Source organism: Ranitomeya imitator, chromosome 2 (genome assembly GCF_032444005.1).
Source record: "Ranitomeya imitator isolate aRanImi1 chromosome 2, aRanImi1.pri, whole genome shotgun sequence".
In the NCBI taxonomy this organism is placed as follows: Eukaryota; Metazoa; Chordata; class Amphibia; order Anura; family Dendrobatidae; genus Ranitomeya; species Ranitomeya imitator.
The window spans coordinates 590,485,583-590,501,420 of NC_091283.1; the positions used below are offsets into that span (position 1 = coordinate 590,485,583).

At 42.3% G+C, this 15,838-nt stretch overlaps 1 protein-coding gene across 7 annotated transcripts in view; it reads right to left on the bottom strand.

The window, feature by feature from the left end:
- PTPRT (protein tyrosine phosphatase receptor type T) overlaps window positions 1–15,838 on the bottom strand; it is a 641,769-nt gene that overhangs the window by 115,003 nt on the left and 510,928 nt on the right. For all 7 annotated transcript variants that reach the window (XM_069752327.1, XM_069752329.1, XM_069752326.1 and 4 more), the window contains one exon: window positions 4,477–4,619. In XM_069752327.1, coding sequence (XP_069608428.1) covers window positions 4,477–4,619 — 143 coding nt within the window. The remainder of the gene's footprint in view (window positions 1–4,476; window positions 4,620–15,838) is intronic.

Genomic DNA, 15,838 nt, shown 5'->3' on the forward strand with positions numbered 1-15,838 from the left:
CAGTATTGACATTACCTAGAACTGGATGTCGATCAAAAATTGATGAATAGATAAGAAAAAAAGTGATCCAAGAGGCTGCCAAGAGGACTATAGCAACATTAAAGGTGCTGCAGGAATTCTGGCACGCACTGGTTATGTACAGCATGTGACAACAATCTCCCATATTTTTCATATGTTTGGTTTGTGGGGTAGAATGACAAGAACAAAGCCGTTTCTTACAAAGGAAAAGATCCATTCCCGACTATGCCAAAACCTACTTCAAGCCTTCCCAGAGCATGTGGGAAAATGTGATATGGTTTTATGAGACCACAATTTAACTTTTTGTCCATAATTTCAAAAGGTATGTTTCGTTCAAAGCCAACACTGCGCATCACAAAAGAACACCAAAGCCACAGTGAAGCATAGTGGAGACAGAATTATGTTTTGGTGCTGTTTTTCGCCAGTTGGAAGAGGAGCTTTAGTTAAGATGGAGGAAATTATGAGCGGTTCCAAATATCAGTCAATTTTCCATCAAACCCTTCACACCTCTGCTAAAAATCTGAAGATGTATCTCCAACCAAAAAGATTTCAGCTTATATTTAATTTGAATTGTAAAGAATATGGGCTACATTAAAGGTGGAAAAAGTTGTGAAATTATATTTATTGGTACAATTTTTTTACATAACAAAAACTTGGCATTTTCACAGGCTTGTGTAGACTTTTTATATCTACTATACATCTGTTCTGTCACAGGCTCTACTGAGGTCTGATCTCATTCAATATGTTCCATATTTACCTTAACAGAATTTATCATCTATTTTATTTTAATAACTACAATAAGATTCATTTTACCAATTTGCTTGTCTGATAGTACATTTCTTTAATCTATTTATTGTACTTGATTGTGGGTCAGCGGTCTTCTCTGAGCTGGTGTTAGCAGCACTCAAATCTATATGTTTTATATAAGTCAAATAGACCATAGGACAGGAGGTGTTTATTGTCTCCAACTGCACGTTCTGGACATGTACAGGGAGAAGGAGGAGTTGAGCTGTGACCAACACTTGATGTGAGTGCTGGGGTCCTGTATTACCTATATACTTGTTATTCTGCATTGTGATCTGTGATCAAAAGGAGATAAGTGCTGGAAAGTGTCAGCCTATGCTGAGCCATAGAGGTCAATATGAAAAAGCCAGATTTTTTTTTTAAATACTGTAGATATTGATATGGAAAATAAATAAAATATTGGGTATATTCCCTTGACTCATGTGGCTTGCCATGCTATTTATTTGGACAGGCCATTATTCTGTTTATTGGGCCCTTATCTTTCATAAGATGTTAAAATCCTGTATAGATCAGCAGAATGAACTGAGACTTGGACCTTGGACGCAATGGACTCACCTGTAAGAATTAGCACATGTGGGATCTACTGTGTAGAGGAGTAGCACTAAATACAGTATATTATCTGTATGAATATGATACATATGCTGGGGCAAAGTTAGAGCATTAACAAGTAACCTGTCTTTGCATTGGTACAATAGGCTATGGGTTTCATACCCCTATACGGTGGGAGTTTGTCCATTGTATAATGGGTTCTTTGAGTTTTACCAACTTTTACATGGTCATGAGTAGTGTTGAGCGATACCGTCCGATACTTGAAGGTATCGGTATCGGATAGTATCGGCCGATACCCGAAAAATATCGGATATCACCGATACCGATATCCGATACCAATACAAGTCAATGGGACACCAAGTATCGGAAGGTATCCTCTATGGTTCCCAGGGTCTAAAGGAGAGGAAACTCTCAGGCCCTGGGATCCATATTAAGGTGTAAAATAAAGAATTAAAATAAAAAATATTGATATATTCACCTCTCCGGCGGCCCCTGGACTTCACGCTGGTAACCGGCAGGCTTCTTTGTTTAAAATGAGCGCCTTTAGGACCTGCGAATGACGTCGCGGGTTCTGATTGGTCGCGTGCCGCCCATGTGACCGCCACGCGACCAATCAGAAGCCGCGACGTCATTCGCAGGTCCTTAATTCCTAGAATTAGGAGTTTAGTGAATGAGAATGACGTCGCGGCTTCTGATTGGCCGCATGGCGGTCACATGAGCGGCACGCGACCAATCAGAACCCGCGACATCATTCGCAGGTCCTAAAGGCGCTCATTTTAAACAAAGAAGCCGGCCGGTTACCAGCGTGATGTCCAGGGGCCGCCGGAGAGGTGAATATATCAATATTTTTTATTTTAATTCTTTATTTTACACATCCCTATGGATCCGATACCGATACCCGATACCACAAAAGTATCGGATCTCGGTATCGGAATTCCGATACTGCAAGTATCGGCCGATACCCGATACTTGCGGTATCGGAATGCTCAACACTAGTCATGAGGCAATAAATTGACACTTGCCCATGCTGAAATGTTAAGTCACAATGCAACGTTACAATCCATCACATTTAACAACTTTTTCATCAGACATGATAGATAGTTTGTTAAGTTGAAATGAGTGGATCTGGCAAGATTTGAATTTGCCAAATCACTTGGATTTTATAAGGAAATTCAATTTTTAGTGAAGTTATTCCCTACAAATTAAATGACTCCAGAGAATAATACACATAGAATGGGAAAAAAATTGAAGAGGCCAAAGAGAATGTGTGTGGTGAGGGAAGGACCAAAGATGAGGCACGGAGGACCTGGTGGGACAGGAGAGCAATGAGGTGAGCATTTTTATTACTGTTTGCCTGGCCCAAATGATGTCTGCAAGTGGCCACCAATTTGCAGAATTTTCGTGGAGCAAATTGCAAAAACTGAATTCCGGAGAATATGGATTTTTGAAACATTTCAAATAGTTTTAAATTTCATTTGAATAAATTCACTCACCTCAACTAATTATACCTGAGGTTTCTGGAGACCTGGACAAGGCCGGCCTAGGCTGCACACTACAGGTTTTTAACATTTATAATTAGACTGCTCCTCCATTATTTATACCTTTTATAAAAAAGGTTGTTTCAGAGTAAAAATACTTCATTTAGTCACAGTTAGGCTTTCATGATTGATGTGATTATGGACTGAAGAACATTAATCCTTTCACCAGCTGACAAATGGGGAGTGATTTTAACTTTTGTATTATTTACATTTTTTTCAACCTTCGTAAAAACATTTTGTTTCAATAATCCAGTTAGGAGACTTGAAGCTGCGATCTTCTGATTGCTTGTGCTACACATAGCGCCCTGCTATGTGTAGCAGAAAAGATCATCTGCTATGAATGCCAACCATGGGGCGGCGCTTATAGCAGATTTGCAATGACAAGCATTGGGGGGGGTCCATCGGTTGTCATGCCAACCCACTGGGGCCCCGCAATCATGTTTATGATTAGTGATACCCTTTCGGCATGCTCATGTTAAGTGCCTCTGACAGTGGCATTTAACTGATTAACAATCGCAGGTGGATCATGATTCCACCCGTCGCTATTAGGGGCACATACAGCTGATCAAATTAGCTGTCATGTGCCTGAAAAGATGCGAGCTCAGCGCCAAAGCCTGCATCAAAGATGTGGAGGCTACCTATGACATACATATACGTCATAGGTCGTAAAAGAGTTAAAGGGTTGGTCCGAAATACAAATTAATTTTCATTCCAAATCTCTATCTATTTAATGCCATAATCTAAACTTTTTTCTAATATATCTGAATTTTAAAAAAATCTTGAACTTGAGAAAAAAGAAATAAAAACTGTTGGATAGTGTAGCTAAGGAAGGATAGGGAATATTTTATTCAAGTCTATTAGAAAATAGTCTAGATTATGGCACTAAACAGATAGGAATTTAGAATGAAAATGAATATATATATTGGGCTACCCCTTTAAGTGTACTGAGTGCAATTCATTGGAAACCTAACTGTAACTGCAGGAGGGTGATGGTTCACCTTACACATCATTAGACAGCAGTGCCGTTCATTAATATGGCAAGATCTGACTCACACAGGAATGTGCCATGATATAATGTGGCATATGCTGAGTGCCACTCATTCTATTACTAAATTATCAAGGACAAATATCAGAAAATGTGACTATACAATTGACCTTTATTTGTGAGGAGCAACAATTTCCCGAATGAGAAGCTTAAATAATAATCAGCTTTGGGGATAAACAAATGCGGGCACGGAGATCAATGAATGCTCTTATATGATACTGAACTTTTGAGGAAATGCCTATTTTACCAGCTTAAGTTCATAGCTGGATCTCGGAGTAAGTATTCAGATTGAGATTTATTCCATTAAAGCTTTAATAGCCGGTCTATCAGTTTATAGAGGATGGAGCATCTGAGGAAACTGTGACTGACTACGGGAAAGACAGTTATACTTTTCCCAGTGGGAATTAACAAGTCTTCCCGATTGTGTAAATGCTTTCAGCTGTACAATAGATCTTATATTTCATACGTGATAATTGCTCTAATGATACAGTATTTCCCTCCCAATAACCGTGATGTTCTTACTAAATCCATTGACGTCCTGACAGCTGGAGAAAGTGTCTTCATTGCGAGTGGAACTCAGTTTGCTGGAGCTTTTATCCGAAGCCACCAAACCCATTTCCCTCTGAGAGCCACTTTGGGTTTCCTTCTGTTTCTTGGCCAGTTTCCTGGAGGAGAAAAGAACAGTGTCTGACAAGCTCAAGGATCCCATGGGAGGTGATATAGACAAAAATGACTTTTTTTTCAGATTGTGTCTCTTGCTGACACAGGCTTCTGCTCGGTGAGATATTTATTAAAGCAAATTTTTCGGAACCCATTGAGTGACACATCCAGGGCGGCGCGGCGTGGCTTTGTCTATGTAAGCTAAAGCATCATAATTGGCAGATGATTGAATAATCAGCTATAGATGTGACACAACTGGCTAACACATCTAGATCAGCTGCACATATCTCTTTTGAGCAAGCCAAGTCATATTACTACTTTTCATGGTGTAATTGGGTGCTCAGGGATGCTTGGCAGGCATTAGGTTACCCACAGTCGTAATGTTATGTAATGTTATGACACTTGGGCACTGCTTCCTTATAGCCCTTGGTAATTAACACCTTACATTTCCTCTACAAGAAAAGATTTATCCACAGATCACTAATGAGTTTGAGTCAGTTGTTATTAATAATGGGAAGTGAATTACTTGTGATGATATTTTTCTATTTAAGGAGCTGGGTAAGGGATCGGATGCTTGCAGAACCGTCGCACAGTCATTCTCATTAGAAGGGAAGTAGCGCTGCAGCTTTAGATTATCCAGAGCCTTTTAAATACACATCTATACAGGTGAATGACACTCTTAGACAGATAGGAATCAGTCATTTCATTGTTTATTTATTTCCGAGGTCAATGCCATGTGCAGCACGATGAATGGCGCCACAATGACTCCCTGACAGTTTTGTACTATATGCAGGGAAGTCCATGTGTCACTATATGATGCTCTGTCAGGTGCTGTATGCCTCCAACAGCAATGTTTTTAAGGAAGAATATCTCTGTTAAGGGCCTGTTCACACGCTATGGTGTTTTGCCGTGTCTCTTTTCCCGTACGTTTTTGCAGCGTTTTGAGGTTTCTGAAATCTAATGCATGTGCAACCTATTTTTACCTTGCAGATTTAAACAGCCAAACAATTTTTTGAACATCTGCAGTAGTTCTGTTATTGTATTATTTGCAGTGTTTTTCACCTATTCAAATTAAAGTGGGAAAAAAAGTAGTTAAAAGCGCATAAAAATGCTCATAAAAATGCATAAGTGCACGTAAAAAATGCACATATATTATGCAGCATTTTTCCTACCAACACTCTGGTTTTTAGTTGCAGAAAAATCTGTTGCAAAAACTCAACATGTGCACACAGCCTTAAAGGGAATCACTCAGCAGATTGGTGCTATATAAGGTAGATATAAACTTGGAGCGAAAGTGGATATAAATCCGCGCTGCTAGAGGTCCAGTGTACAATGAGAGCCCAAAAATTGTTAGGAAGCGTTTTTTATTTATCAACGCATTTCAAGGTATTCATACCTCTTCATCAGGACAAACCACAACCACAAACCAGTTAACAAGCAGATGCATCCAAGCAATTTTTGGTCTCTCATCGTATATTGGACCTCGGGCAGCGCGGATTTATATCCACTTTCCATCCATATTTGTATTTATTGTGGATCTGCAGAGGTCTATTCCAACAAGCTAACACAGGGGTTGGAACTGTCACAATCACATCAGGTGACCAATCTGGTTTTACTATTTGAAAAAGTTGTAACGGTGCTCGCGCTCATGTCAGTGAGTTGAACTGAGTTCATTGGATGTGATCTCCCAGGATCTTTCTGATGGCATCACGAGCATGAGAAGTTTGTCACACTTGTGGTGATGTCAGGCAGGTCATAGGAGTTCACTCAATCTATCTATATATATAATTGTCTAAGGGTTTTTCCGTCTGTCTGTCTGTCTGTCTTTCTGTCTGTCTGTCCTGCAAATCCCGCGTCTCTGATTGGTCGAGGCCACCAGGCCTCGACCAATCAGCAACGGGCACAGCGACGACGATGTCATAAAGGACGTAGAAATCCCACGTTTCTGATTCAGCGACGGGCACAGTATCGACGTAGATGTCATAATAGTTGCCATGGCGTCAATGATGTCATAAAGGTTGCCTCGACCAATCAGCGACGGGCACAGTCTGCCGCGAATTCTGGAATCATCATTGTCCATATACTACGGGGACATGCATATTCTAGAATACCCGATGCGTTAGAATCGGGCCACAATCTAGTTCTTGATAACCAGCCATGCTAATGCTGATAGCTGAGGGTTTCATCCCCCAGCTGTCAGTTTTGTCTGGCTGGTTATCAAAAATACAGGGGAACCCACGTCAATTTTTTTAAAAATTATTTATAGTGCAAATGATGGGTCAATTGATGCCACTTTTCCTGGTGTCTTTCAATAATCTGAGCTGTTTTGTTAGCTTTTTGGCCCCCCTGAATGTGTTGTCTATGCGTTTGGTTCGCTCATCTCCAGTGGTAATCTCTTGCTGCTAAATAACTGATTGTATTGAAACAGCAAAACACAACCCAGTAAGTGACACATCACTGTAATCAGAGTCTCTGCCCCTACATTATGGTACCCTCAGATTACATAGCTAAAACCTGCTTACAGACTACCTTTCAATTGGTATTGAGAGGGCAACAAAGTTTGTTTTGTCAGAATCCTATGAAATCCTGACAGAAGACATTCCCTCTCTTTATGAAACTGAAGTTACATGTTGGTTGAGTAAGACCCCATGTTCCTTTTTAGGTATCCTGTTATAACTTTGTACATAAGATGGCTGTGTGCATGATAGCTTATTTCATTAAAATTAGAAATAAGAAAATCTTTTGAAATTCGAATTTACTGACTTTGTTGAATTTTCCTACAAATTTTGATTTGCGGCAAATTTGAGGGAATCTCAATACTGGAAAGTTTGTAATTGCTTAGAATATACATGTAGGAGAGATGAGAGAGAAAATCCTGCAGACCATAAGAGCTTACACATTACAGGAGTATGAGAGATGACCCCGCTGACTATAAAAACATACATTCTACAGTAAAGAGACCTAGTGACAATGAAGATGGAAAACAAGTCTGCCATACAAACTGTGCTCCACTGGGAACCGCTGATCTGTGATGGCCCAGTACTGACCATCACTGTATGAGGTATGATTATCCGTAAAATGTCACAGCTACAGGGCATTATGGGGCGTCCCACACAGCAATGCAAAATGCTCACTTTCTGATGCTTCAAAAGTATGGGTTATGATGATGGGGAAGTTTTTTTTTTTGCTAATCTCAAAATGTTCAAATTCACATGACACTGGGAATTTAAGCAAATTCAACTCAAACCCGATCCTCAATAGATCGATCCGTTTATCTCTAATTAAAACCTCTTTAATACTTAATCATTTCCAAATACATGAATCTGCAATTTTCCAGCATCATCACAAAGGTTGATTTCACATGCATTGTAATTTTCATGATCCAAGATTCAAGCCAGCACTCATTTTCTTCTATAAATGTCAGTATTTTATTTAATCCTTGTAAAACCATCCAACCTTCAGCAAAAAAAAATCCCAAAGCATCTAAAAAAAACTATATAGATATCAGTAGCAAAATACACAGACTAAGTACCCAAGAGAATGGAAACACAACGTGCTTTGCTGCCGATATCAATATATTTTTTATAATCTGATTTTGTACACAGCCACTGAAGTTTGGATGGTTTTATAAGGATTAAATAAAGTATATTGACTTTTATGGAAGAAAGCGAGTGTTGGCTTGAATTTTAGATCATTGTACTACCCACAGAGTGAATTTGATGTGTAGGAAAAAGGTGAGCTAATAGGTATTTTACTTTGAACTGCATTGTGTTTTAAATGGTTTGCCCAGAACGTTAAAAAAATTAAATTAATAATTGTTTTTGTAAAAAGAAAACCAAAAGAAACCACTGAAAAAGGAAGCACAATCTAATTATATTTCATCACACCTGACACTGTTCAAGCAAGGTGTTTTGGAAAATCTATGGTTTATAAGAAAAATGTTTGTAAGGTTGGGTTTTGACTCCTCTGCAGCATCCAAAAATGCCTAAAACCATGCCTACACACAGTGGCACAAAATTGTGTTGCTACCTTCAATATTATGTGGACACACATTGGCTACTACATTTAGACATTGGAGATGTTTCATCAACACCGTCGAGAGGTTTTTTTTGGCACAAACACTCCTAATTAAGAGGCACACGCCTCTTAATTAGAGATGAGCCAACCTTTCAAGTTTTGGTTCAATTTGGCGAACGTTTAGACATTCGCCAAACATACCGGAATCCCATTAGATTCAATGGGAGGATAAACTAAACGTATATATACAACACCTTAAGGGATGACAAAAATCTTCTCAAACAGCTAAAATTAGGAGAAGACACCATGAAAAGTGCCCTCAATTGACCCAAAGTAGGAATTTTCAAAAGTCATAGCAGCAGTCAGCCACTGGCCATGCACAAGGTATCAGGGTCTGGGCCAGCATTCACAGCTTTAAATTAAAGTTTCAATGGGGTCCTTTCCAGCTATATTCAGATGGCACAAGCATAAGTTTCATACAGTTCTATTGGTAGAAAAATGCAAGGAAAGTATCACATGTTGTTGACTGATCATTTGACCCAGAGTAGAACCTTTTTTTAATGTCACAGAAGCAGTCAACCAAGGGCCATGCTTGAGGTATCAGGGTCTGGCCCAGCATTTACAGCTTGGAACTGAGGTTTCAATGAGGATCTGGTAGTTAAGGGAGAGGTGTAAGCATTCTTAGCTGGGAGAATTCACACCTCATGCAACACCTCCAATTTTTTTTCCAGCCAAACTCAGATGGCAAAAATATCAGTTCCGTTCTGTAATATTCGTAGAAAAATGTAAGGAAAGTAACATAGGTAGTTGACTGAAAGTAAGTGCGGGCCTGCCTGTCTGGGAGCCCTACTTTCACAGGCTACCTACCAGATAAAAACCCAGCTTGGAGTCTCCACATTTCAAAAACTTATTGTCATACACCACTAAAGTGGCATCAATTTCCGCAAAGTAGAAACAGTATAGTAGGCCACTGACACACCTTCTACTACAGGCAACCCACCAGATGGAGATCCAACTTGGAATTTCCACATTTCAAAAAATTATTTGTAATATCAGCAGCAGTAGCAACAGCAGGCACAAAAGCCACCACAAAGGTGGCACAGACTGCAATAATGTGAGATCAATGCATGATGCTAAAAGCTACATCATAGCCTAGTCTTCCCAGTCGACTGGGGTGCATAGTCATTGGAGATCCATGACTTGTTCATTTTGATGAAAGATAGTTGGTCTAAAGTTTTAGTGGACAGTCGGATGCGCTTATCCATCAAGATACCACCAGCAGCGCTGAAGACATGAAGAGAATGCTGGCATGACAAAACTTCCAAGGCATGACAGGCAAGCTCAGGCCACTCTTCCATTTTTGAAAACCAAAATGCAAAAGGGAACAAACCCCCCTGATTGCATTGATATTGAGCTCCAGATACTTCTGCACCATCCTCTTCAGTTGTTCACTATGTGTCAGACTTGTACTCTCTTGTGCTGGTGCATGGACTGGTCTAAAAAAATGTGTGAAATGACTCACAGAAATTTGCATATGCCCCTGACACTGCTGCTGCTGCTAATGTTTTTACGATGACACCTTGACGCTCCCGGGGATTGGATATCTAGAACTGGAATACACACTTTGTGCCACACTGCTGTGTGGGGAAAATGGCTCTTAAGATTGTCTACAAGCGGGTTTTGATACTCCTGCATGTGCTCATCCCTTTCCAGGGAGGGAAGCATCTGGTTAAATTTCAACCCAGTAATCAGCACTATTTCTAACCCTAAGAATAAGGGCATCATGTTGAAGATAGAGCAGCAAGAAGGTGCTCATGTGTCGGGTGCTTCCATGAGGTCCAAGTCCATAATGTGTTGATGGTGGGGTAACACTTAAGGATGCTCCATCAGTCCTTTCCCGTCAACCACAGACAACAGTCAGTCTCCTGACACATCCATCACCTCGTCCTCCTCCATTTGTTCCTCAGCTCCTGTGTTGTGAATTCTGCTCTTGGGCTCCCTCCGGTGGTTGTTGATGGTAATGCAGTTATTCCTGAGCAGCAGTCTTGGACAGGTGTTTCTGCTAATTGCAATTCGGACTGGGGTATTTAGCTGTGCAGGACTCATTAGTCCTTTCCAGTAGTCAATGTTCCTTTGGAAGTGTTGGTCCTCTGCCTGGCCCCTCCTGCTTGCTGCCAATTCTGCAAAGATAAGTGTTTTCTTCATTTTTTTAGACACACTGCTGTGTGTTTATTTTCTGTGCTTATCTTGTTTCTATTTTGTTCCTGCTAGACTGTGCCTGATGTTTTTCTCAGTCTAGTTGGACTCGCTGGAGTCGCAGATATACTCTCCACATCTTTAGTTAGGTGGTGGAGTTTTTGTATTTTTCTGCTGTGGATATTTTGTAGTGTTTTATGCTGACCGCATAGTATCCTGCACTATCCTTTCCTATCTAGGTAGAAGTGGCCTCCTTTGCTTATCCCTGTTTTCTGTCTGCGTGTGTCTTTTCCTCTCCTACTCACAGTCATTATTTGTGGGGGGCTACCTATCCTTTGGGGGTCTACTCTGAGGCAAGAGAGTTTTCCTATTTCCATCTTTAGGGATATTTAGTCCTTAGGCTGTGTCGAGGTGCCTAGGTCTGGTTAGGCACACCCCACGGCTACTTCTAGTTGTGGTGATAGGATCAGGGGTTGCGGTCAGTAAAGTTACCACTGCTCCAGCGAAGGTCATTTCATGCTGCTCCAAGGCCACCTGATCATAACACTCCTGCACCTCCACTAACAGTTTGTCTGGTGTCATAAGCCCCCTTGATCACTTTAAGCCACCCTCCCATAGCACCTGCCTGTGTGACGACAGTCCGGAAGTTTGAGATATTGTTATCCCTTCCTCGTCCTCTTCTGCTTCCACCTCTTCCTCTGGGACCAACACCTCCTCATGCAGACTATTCAAAGTGTGATCCTGCATATGGATGAATTTAATAGTGATGCTGATGACGGCATCGTCAGTGCTAACCATCTTAGTAGCCATTTCAAAACTGTGCAGAAGAGTGCAGCGGTAATTCACCTGTGCCCACTTCGCAAGCATGATTTGCACCACGTCTGTACTGTGTTGGCCCAGACCATGCAAAAGGACATACTACACTAGGGCTTGTTGCTGTTGCCACAGTTACTGCAACAAGTGCAGAGTGGAATTCTAACATGTTGGAACATTGAAAATAAAGTGGTTAACCAGTAGGCCAAAAGACCTCTGCAGCGATGCATGTCGATGACCTGTGGGGTGTGATTGTCGGAAGTGAGCACACAGCGATTGTGCCTTCTGCAGCTGCTCATCCAGGCCAGGATAGTGGCAGAGAAATTGATGTACCGCCAGGTTGAGGATGTGAGCCATGCAAAGTACATGTGTGAGGTTGCTCTGTCGTAAGGCCACTACCAGGTGTGCACTATTATTGCACACGGCATTCCCTGGCTCCTGTTTCAGTGGAGACAGCCATTGGTCTAACTTGGCTAGATAGCTCTCCACAACTCGACCTGTGTGACTGCAGTCTCCAAGGCATATTAATTTGATCACTTCCTGACTGCAGTGAGCAATGGCTGTTCAGTACGGTGGGGCAGGGGTTGTACCTGCACTGTTGGAATGTGTGTCAGTTTAAGGAAGGGGTTAAGGGTGCAGGTGGAGGCCCTAGAGGAGGTGGAGGAGCCAAAAGCAGTGGAGCAACTGTTAGAGAGGGTTGTCCCAAAAGCCTTGAGGATTCAAAGACTTGTGTAGCAGCCTGTTGAACGATTGCATCCTAGGGCCACCAGAGTCACCCAGTGCCCAATCAGTGAGATGTAACACCCCTGCCCATGTTTGCTCATCCAGGTGTCAGTGGTGAAATGCACCCTGGCAGACATAGACTGGGCAACTGAGGGACTGTGATGGCCATCAACTTTCTGAAACCGTCTGTATCCACCAGGTAGAAAGGCAGCATTTCCGTGGAGTTCAAGCTCTTAACTTTGGCAAGTGTAGGAGGAAACATTCTTTTACGTGACCACAACTGCGGGACTGAAGGCTGGCTTCTGTGCTTGGAGAGGGTGGAGTACGGAAAACAGGACAAACTGCTGGACTGTGAGTGAGGTATAGATGGAGATGTTATGGTGGATTGAGAAAGATGTGTTGTGCTAGGTGACACAAAAACAGCAATCGTGTCCACTTTCATAGAGGCTGATGGGCTCTCATTCACCTCGACTGTAGGGGGTAAACAAATGGGGTTTCTGCATCTGGAGACCTGTGTGTGAACACTTGGCATGGTGATAGAGGAGGAAGAAGCAGCAGATGTGGTTGATGGGATTGCCGGTGGTTGGCAAGGCCCACTAGTCCACATTTTTGCGCAGTGTTATTTCCAGACTAAGGCCTGTTGATCATGCATGTACCAGATCTTGCAAGTAGCTGTCAAATTATTGCAATTTTTGCCTAACTGTTGTTTTTTTTTCAAATTTGGCAGATAACATGAGTTAGGCCATCCTTTGCACTCTCAAAAAAGGCCCAGGCTAGGCAACCCCTGCCGCCCCTGCAAACTGCCTACTTGCAATCGTGCTGGTCACATTCAGAGTTAGGGCTGAGGATACAGTGCTTGTCATGGTTGCCTCACTTCATGTCTGTATTGGATGCCGCAACATAACCTCCTCATCTTCATCCTCCTCCACCTCCTCAAGTTCACTTGCAGAATTATCAGGAGCAGCTTCTCTGCACTGTGACACTGAGAAAATGGCGCGAGCAAAACAAGATGTCCACTTTTAATATGGCCAGGGACATGTGACTTTAGCAGCCAATCACAGAAGAGCTTGTATCATGATGTTGTGAATGGTTTCAGCTCCCGATTGGCTGCCAGAATCAACACACAAAATTAAGGGAAAAGAAAAAAAAAGGATTGCGCCACTCCTCTAACCTCTACACACCCTCTCCGCTCATTAAACATGCGCCCCTACCCCCAACCCATCATACAGCACCACTATCCCAGTCAAAGTAGCAGAAAAAGCATTAGTAGAAATGTGATGATTTACCAAACTGTAACTAAATTTTGCTGACTTTGAGTAAAAATGCTTCTGAAACCTAACACGAATCCAAATGTGTTACTTTCGTGCCAAATTTTAAATTCGCGAATGTTTTTTGAACAAGTTCACTCATCTCTACTCTTAATGAATCAGATGAGGCGCGTAGTAGCTTGTGCCACAATGTGCACCTCGCCACAAATTTTACTCCTGCATCTACTGGTGTAAGTTTTGTGGCGTACCGAATGCTGCCACTCATTATTAATTTGACAAGTGAGGGTAGCCGAGCCCATGTCTCAACCCCTTCTGACTCAACTCCACCAACTTTACCGGAGCTGGAGCAAGAATGGTGTGAAAATGTCCAAAGTAACATTTTTTTTGTGCAACTTTTTTTCTCCAGATGTGACTGTTCTACACATGAGATAGCCGTGGCACACTCTGGATTACGCGGACTAAGGCAGGCAGGTGATTATATGGTGTTTTTTTATTTTACATTTTTTCTAAGAGATGAGGGTGTCAGGGATTCGGTGTTAGGTGATTATAATGTGTTTTTATTTTTATTTGAATATGTATGTAATTATTTAACTTTTTTTTTTAAAGTGTGAGCACAGGCGCCGGCTAACGAGAGACTATGTCACCCATCAACAGTTCCTGTCATCACTGTTATCAGTGAAAGCAGACGTAGGCTGATGGGAGGAGTGGTCTCATCAGCCCACGCCTGCTGACCTGCAGTAAGAGTTTTACCTTGGGTCACAGCTGCAGATCACAGTTACAGCTGCAGGGTCATGCTGACATCTGACAGCATGACCCCGCAGTGCTCTGACCGAGGGTAGTGTCACCATGCTTGTGTTTCCGATGCTGTCACACAGATGACAGTGTGGGAAACATCATAAGAAGTCTGTAAAAACGCAAACAAAAACTCAGCAAATCCGCAAACATTTTTATACCGGTTTTTGCTGCTGATTTGACTGACTCAATTGAAGTCAATGTGTGCAAACGTTAAAAAAACGCACAATGAATTGACATGCTGCAGAAAAAATGCACTGCAAATACTTAAGGAAATTTATTGATCATGTGCACAACACTTCAGGATTGTCATTGAATTAGCATGCATAAGGATTCCATAGCGTTTTTGGCCTATTTCTGTGTGGAAAAAATACATGAAAAACACTTTGTGTGCACATTGCCTAAGGCCGGTTTCACATGTGAGTGGCTCCGGTACGTGAGGTGACAGTTTCCTCACGTAACGGAGACACTGACTCACGTAGACACATTGAAATCAATGTGTGTCTGCACATGTCAGCGTGTTTTCACGGACCATGTGTCCGTGTGCAAAACACGGAGACATGTCAGTGTTCGTGGGAGCGCACGGATTACACGGACCCATTAAAGTCAATGAGTCCGTGTAAAACACGTACCGCACATGGACGCTGTCCATGTGCAGTCCGTGTGCCGTGCAGGAGACAGCGCTACAGTAAGTGCTGTCCCCCCCACGTGGTGCTGAAGCCGCTATTCATATCTTCTCTCCAGCAGCGTTCGCTGGAGAGAAGATATGAAAAATCCTTTTTTTTTTTTTTTCGTGTTTAAAATAAAGATCCCTGTCCCCACCCCCCTCCCACACCCTGTGCGCCCGCCCGCTGTTAATAAAATACTCACCCGGCTCCCTCGCAGCATCCTGTCCTCGCCGCAGCTTCTCCTGTATGAGCGGTCACGTGGGGCCGCAGATTACAGTCATGAATATGCGGCTCCACCTCCAATATGGAGATGCAGGGGACAGCGCTTATCTCTAGCGCTGTCTCCTGCACGCTCCGTGTGGTAGCCATTCGGCACACGGGCGGCACACATGTGCTGCACGTGTGCCACACGGATGGCCTACATGAGTTCACGGACACACGGACACGGATAATTTCGGTACCGATTTTTCCGATACCGGAATTATCTGGACGTGTGAGACTGGCCTAAAGCATATTCATCCATTTTTTGTGATTAATTGTTTAATAGCATTGTTTCTCAGTGAACTTAACTGGCTTTCTTGACACTGATCAGCAGAATAGGCCGGCGTCACACTGGCGTATTGCATCCAATGCAATATGCTAATGACACTCGGCTCCTGCTCGCAGTGTCATGCGTCTGTGCTCCGATTCTCTCGCACAGGGAGGATCGGAGTACAGCTGCGGAGGAGGCGGAGAAATGAATTTCTC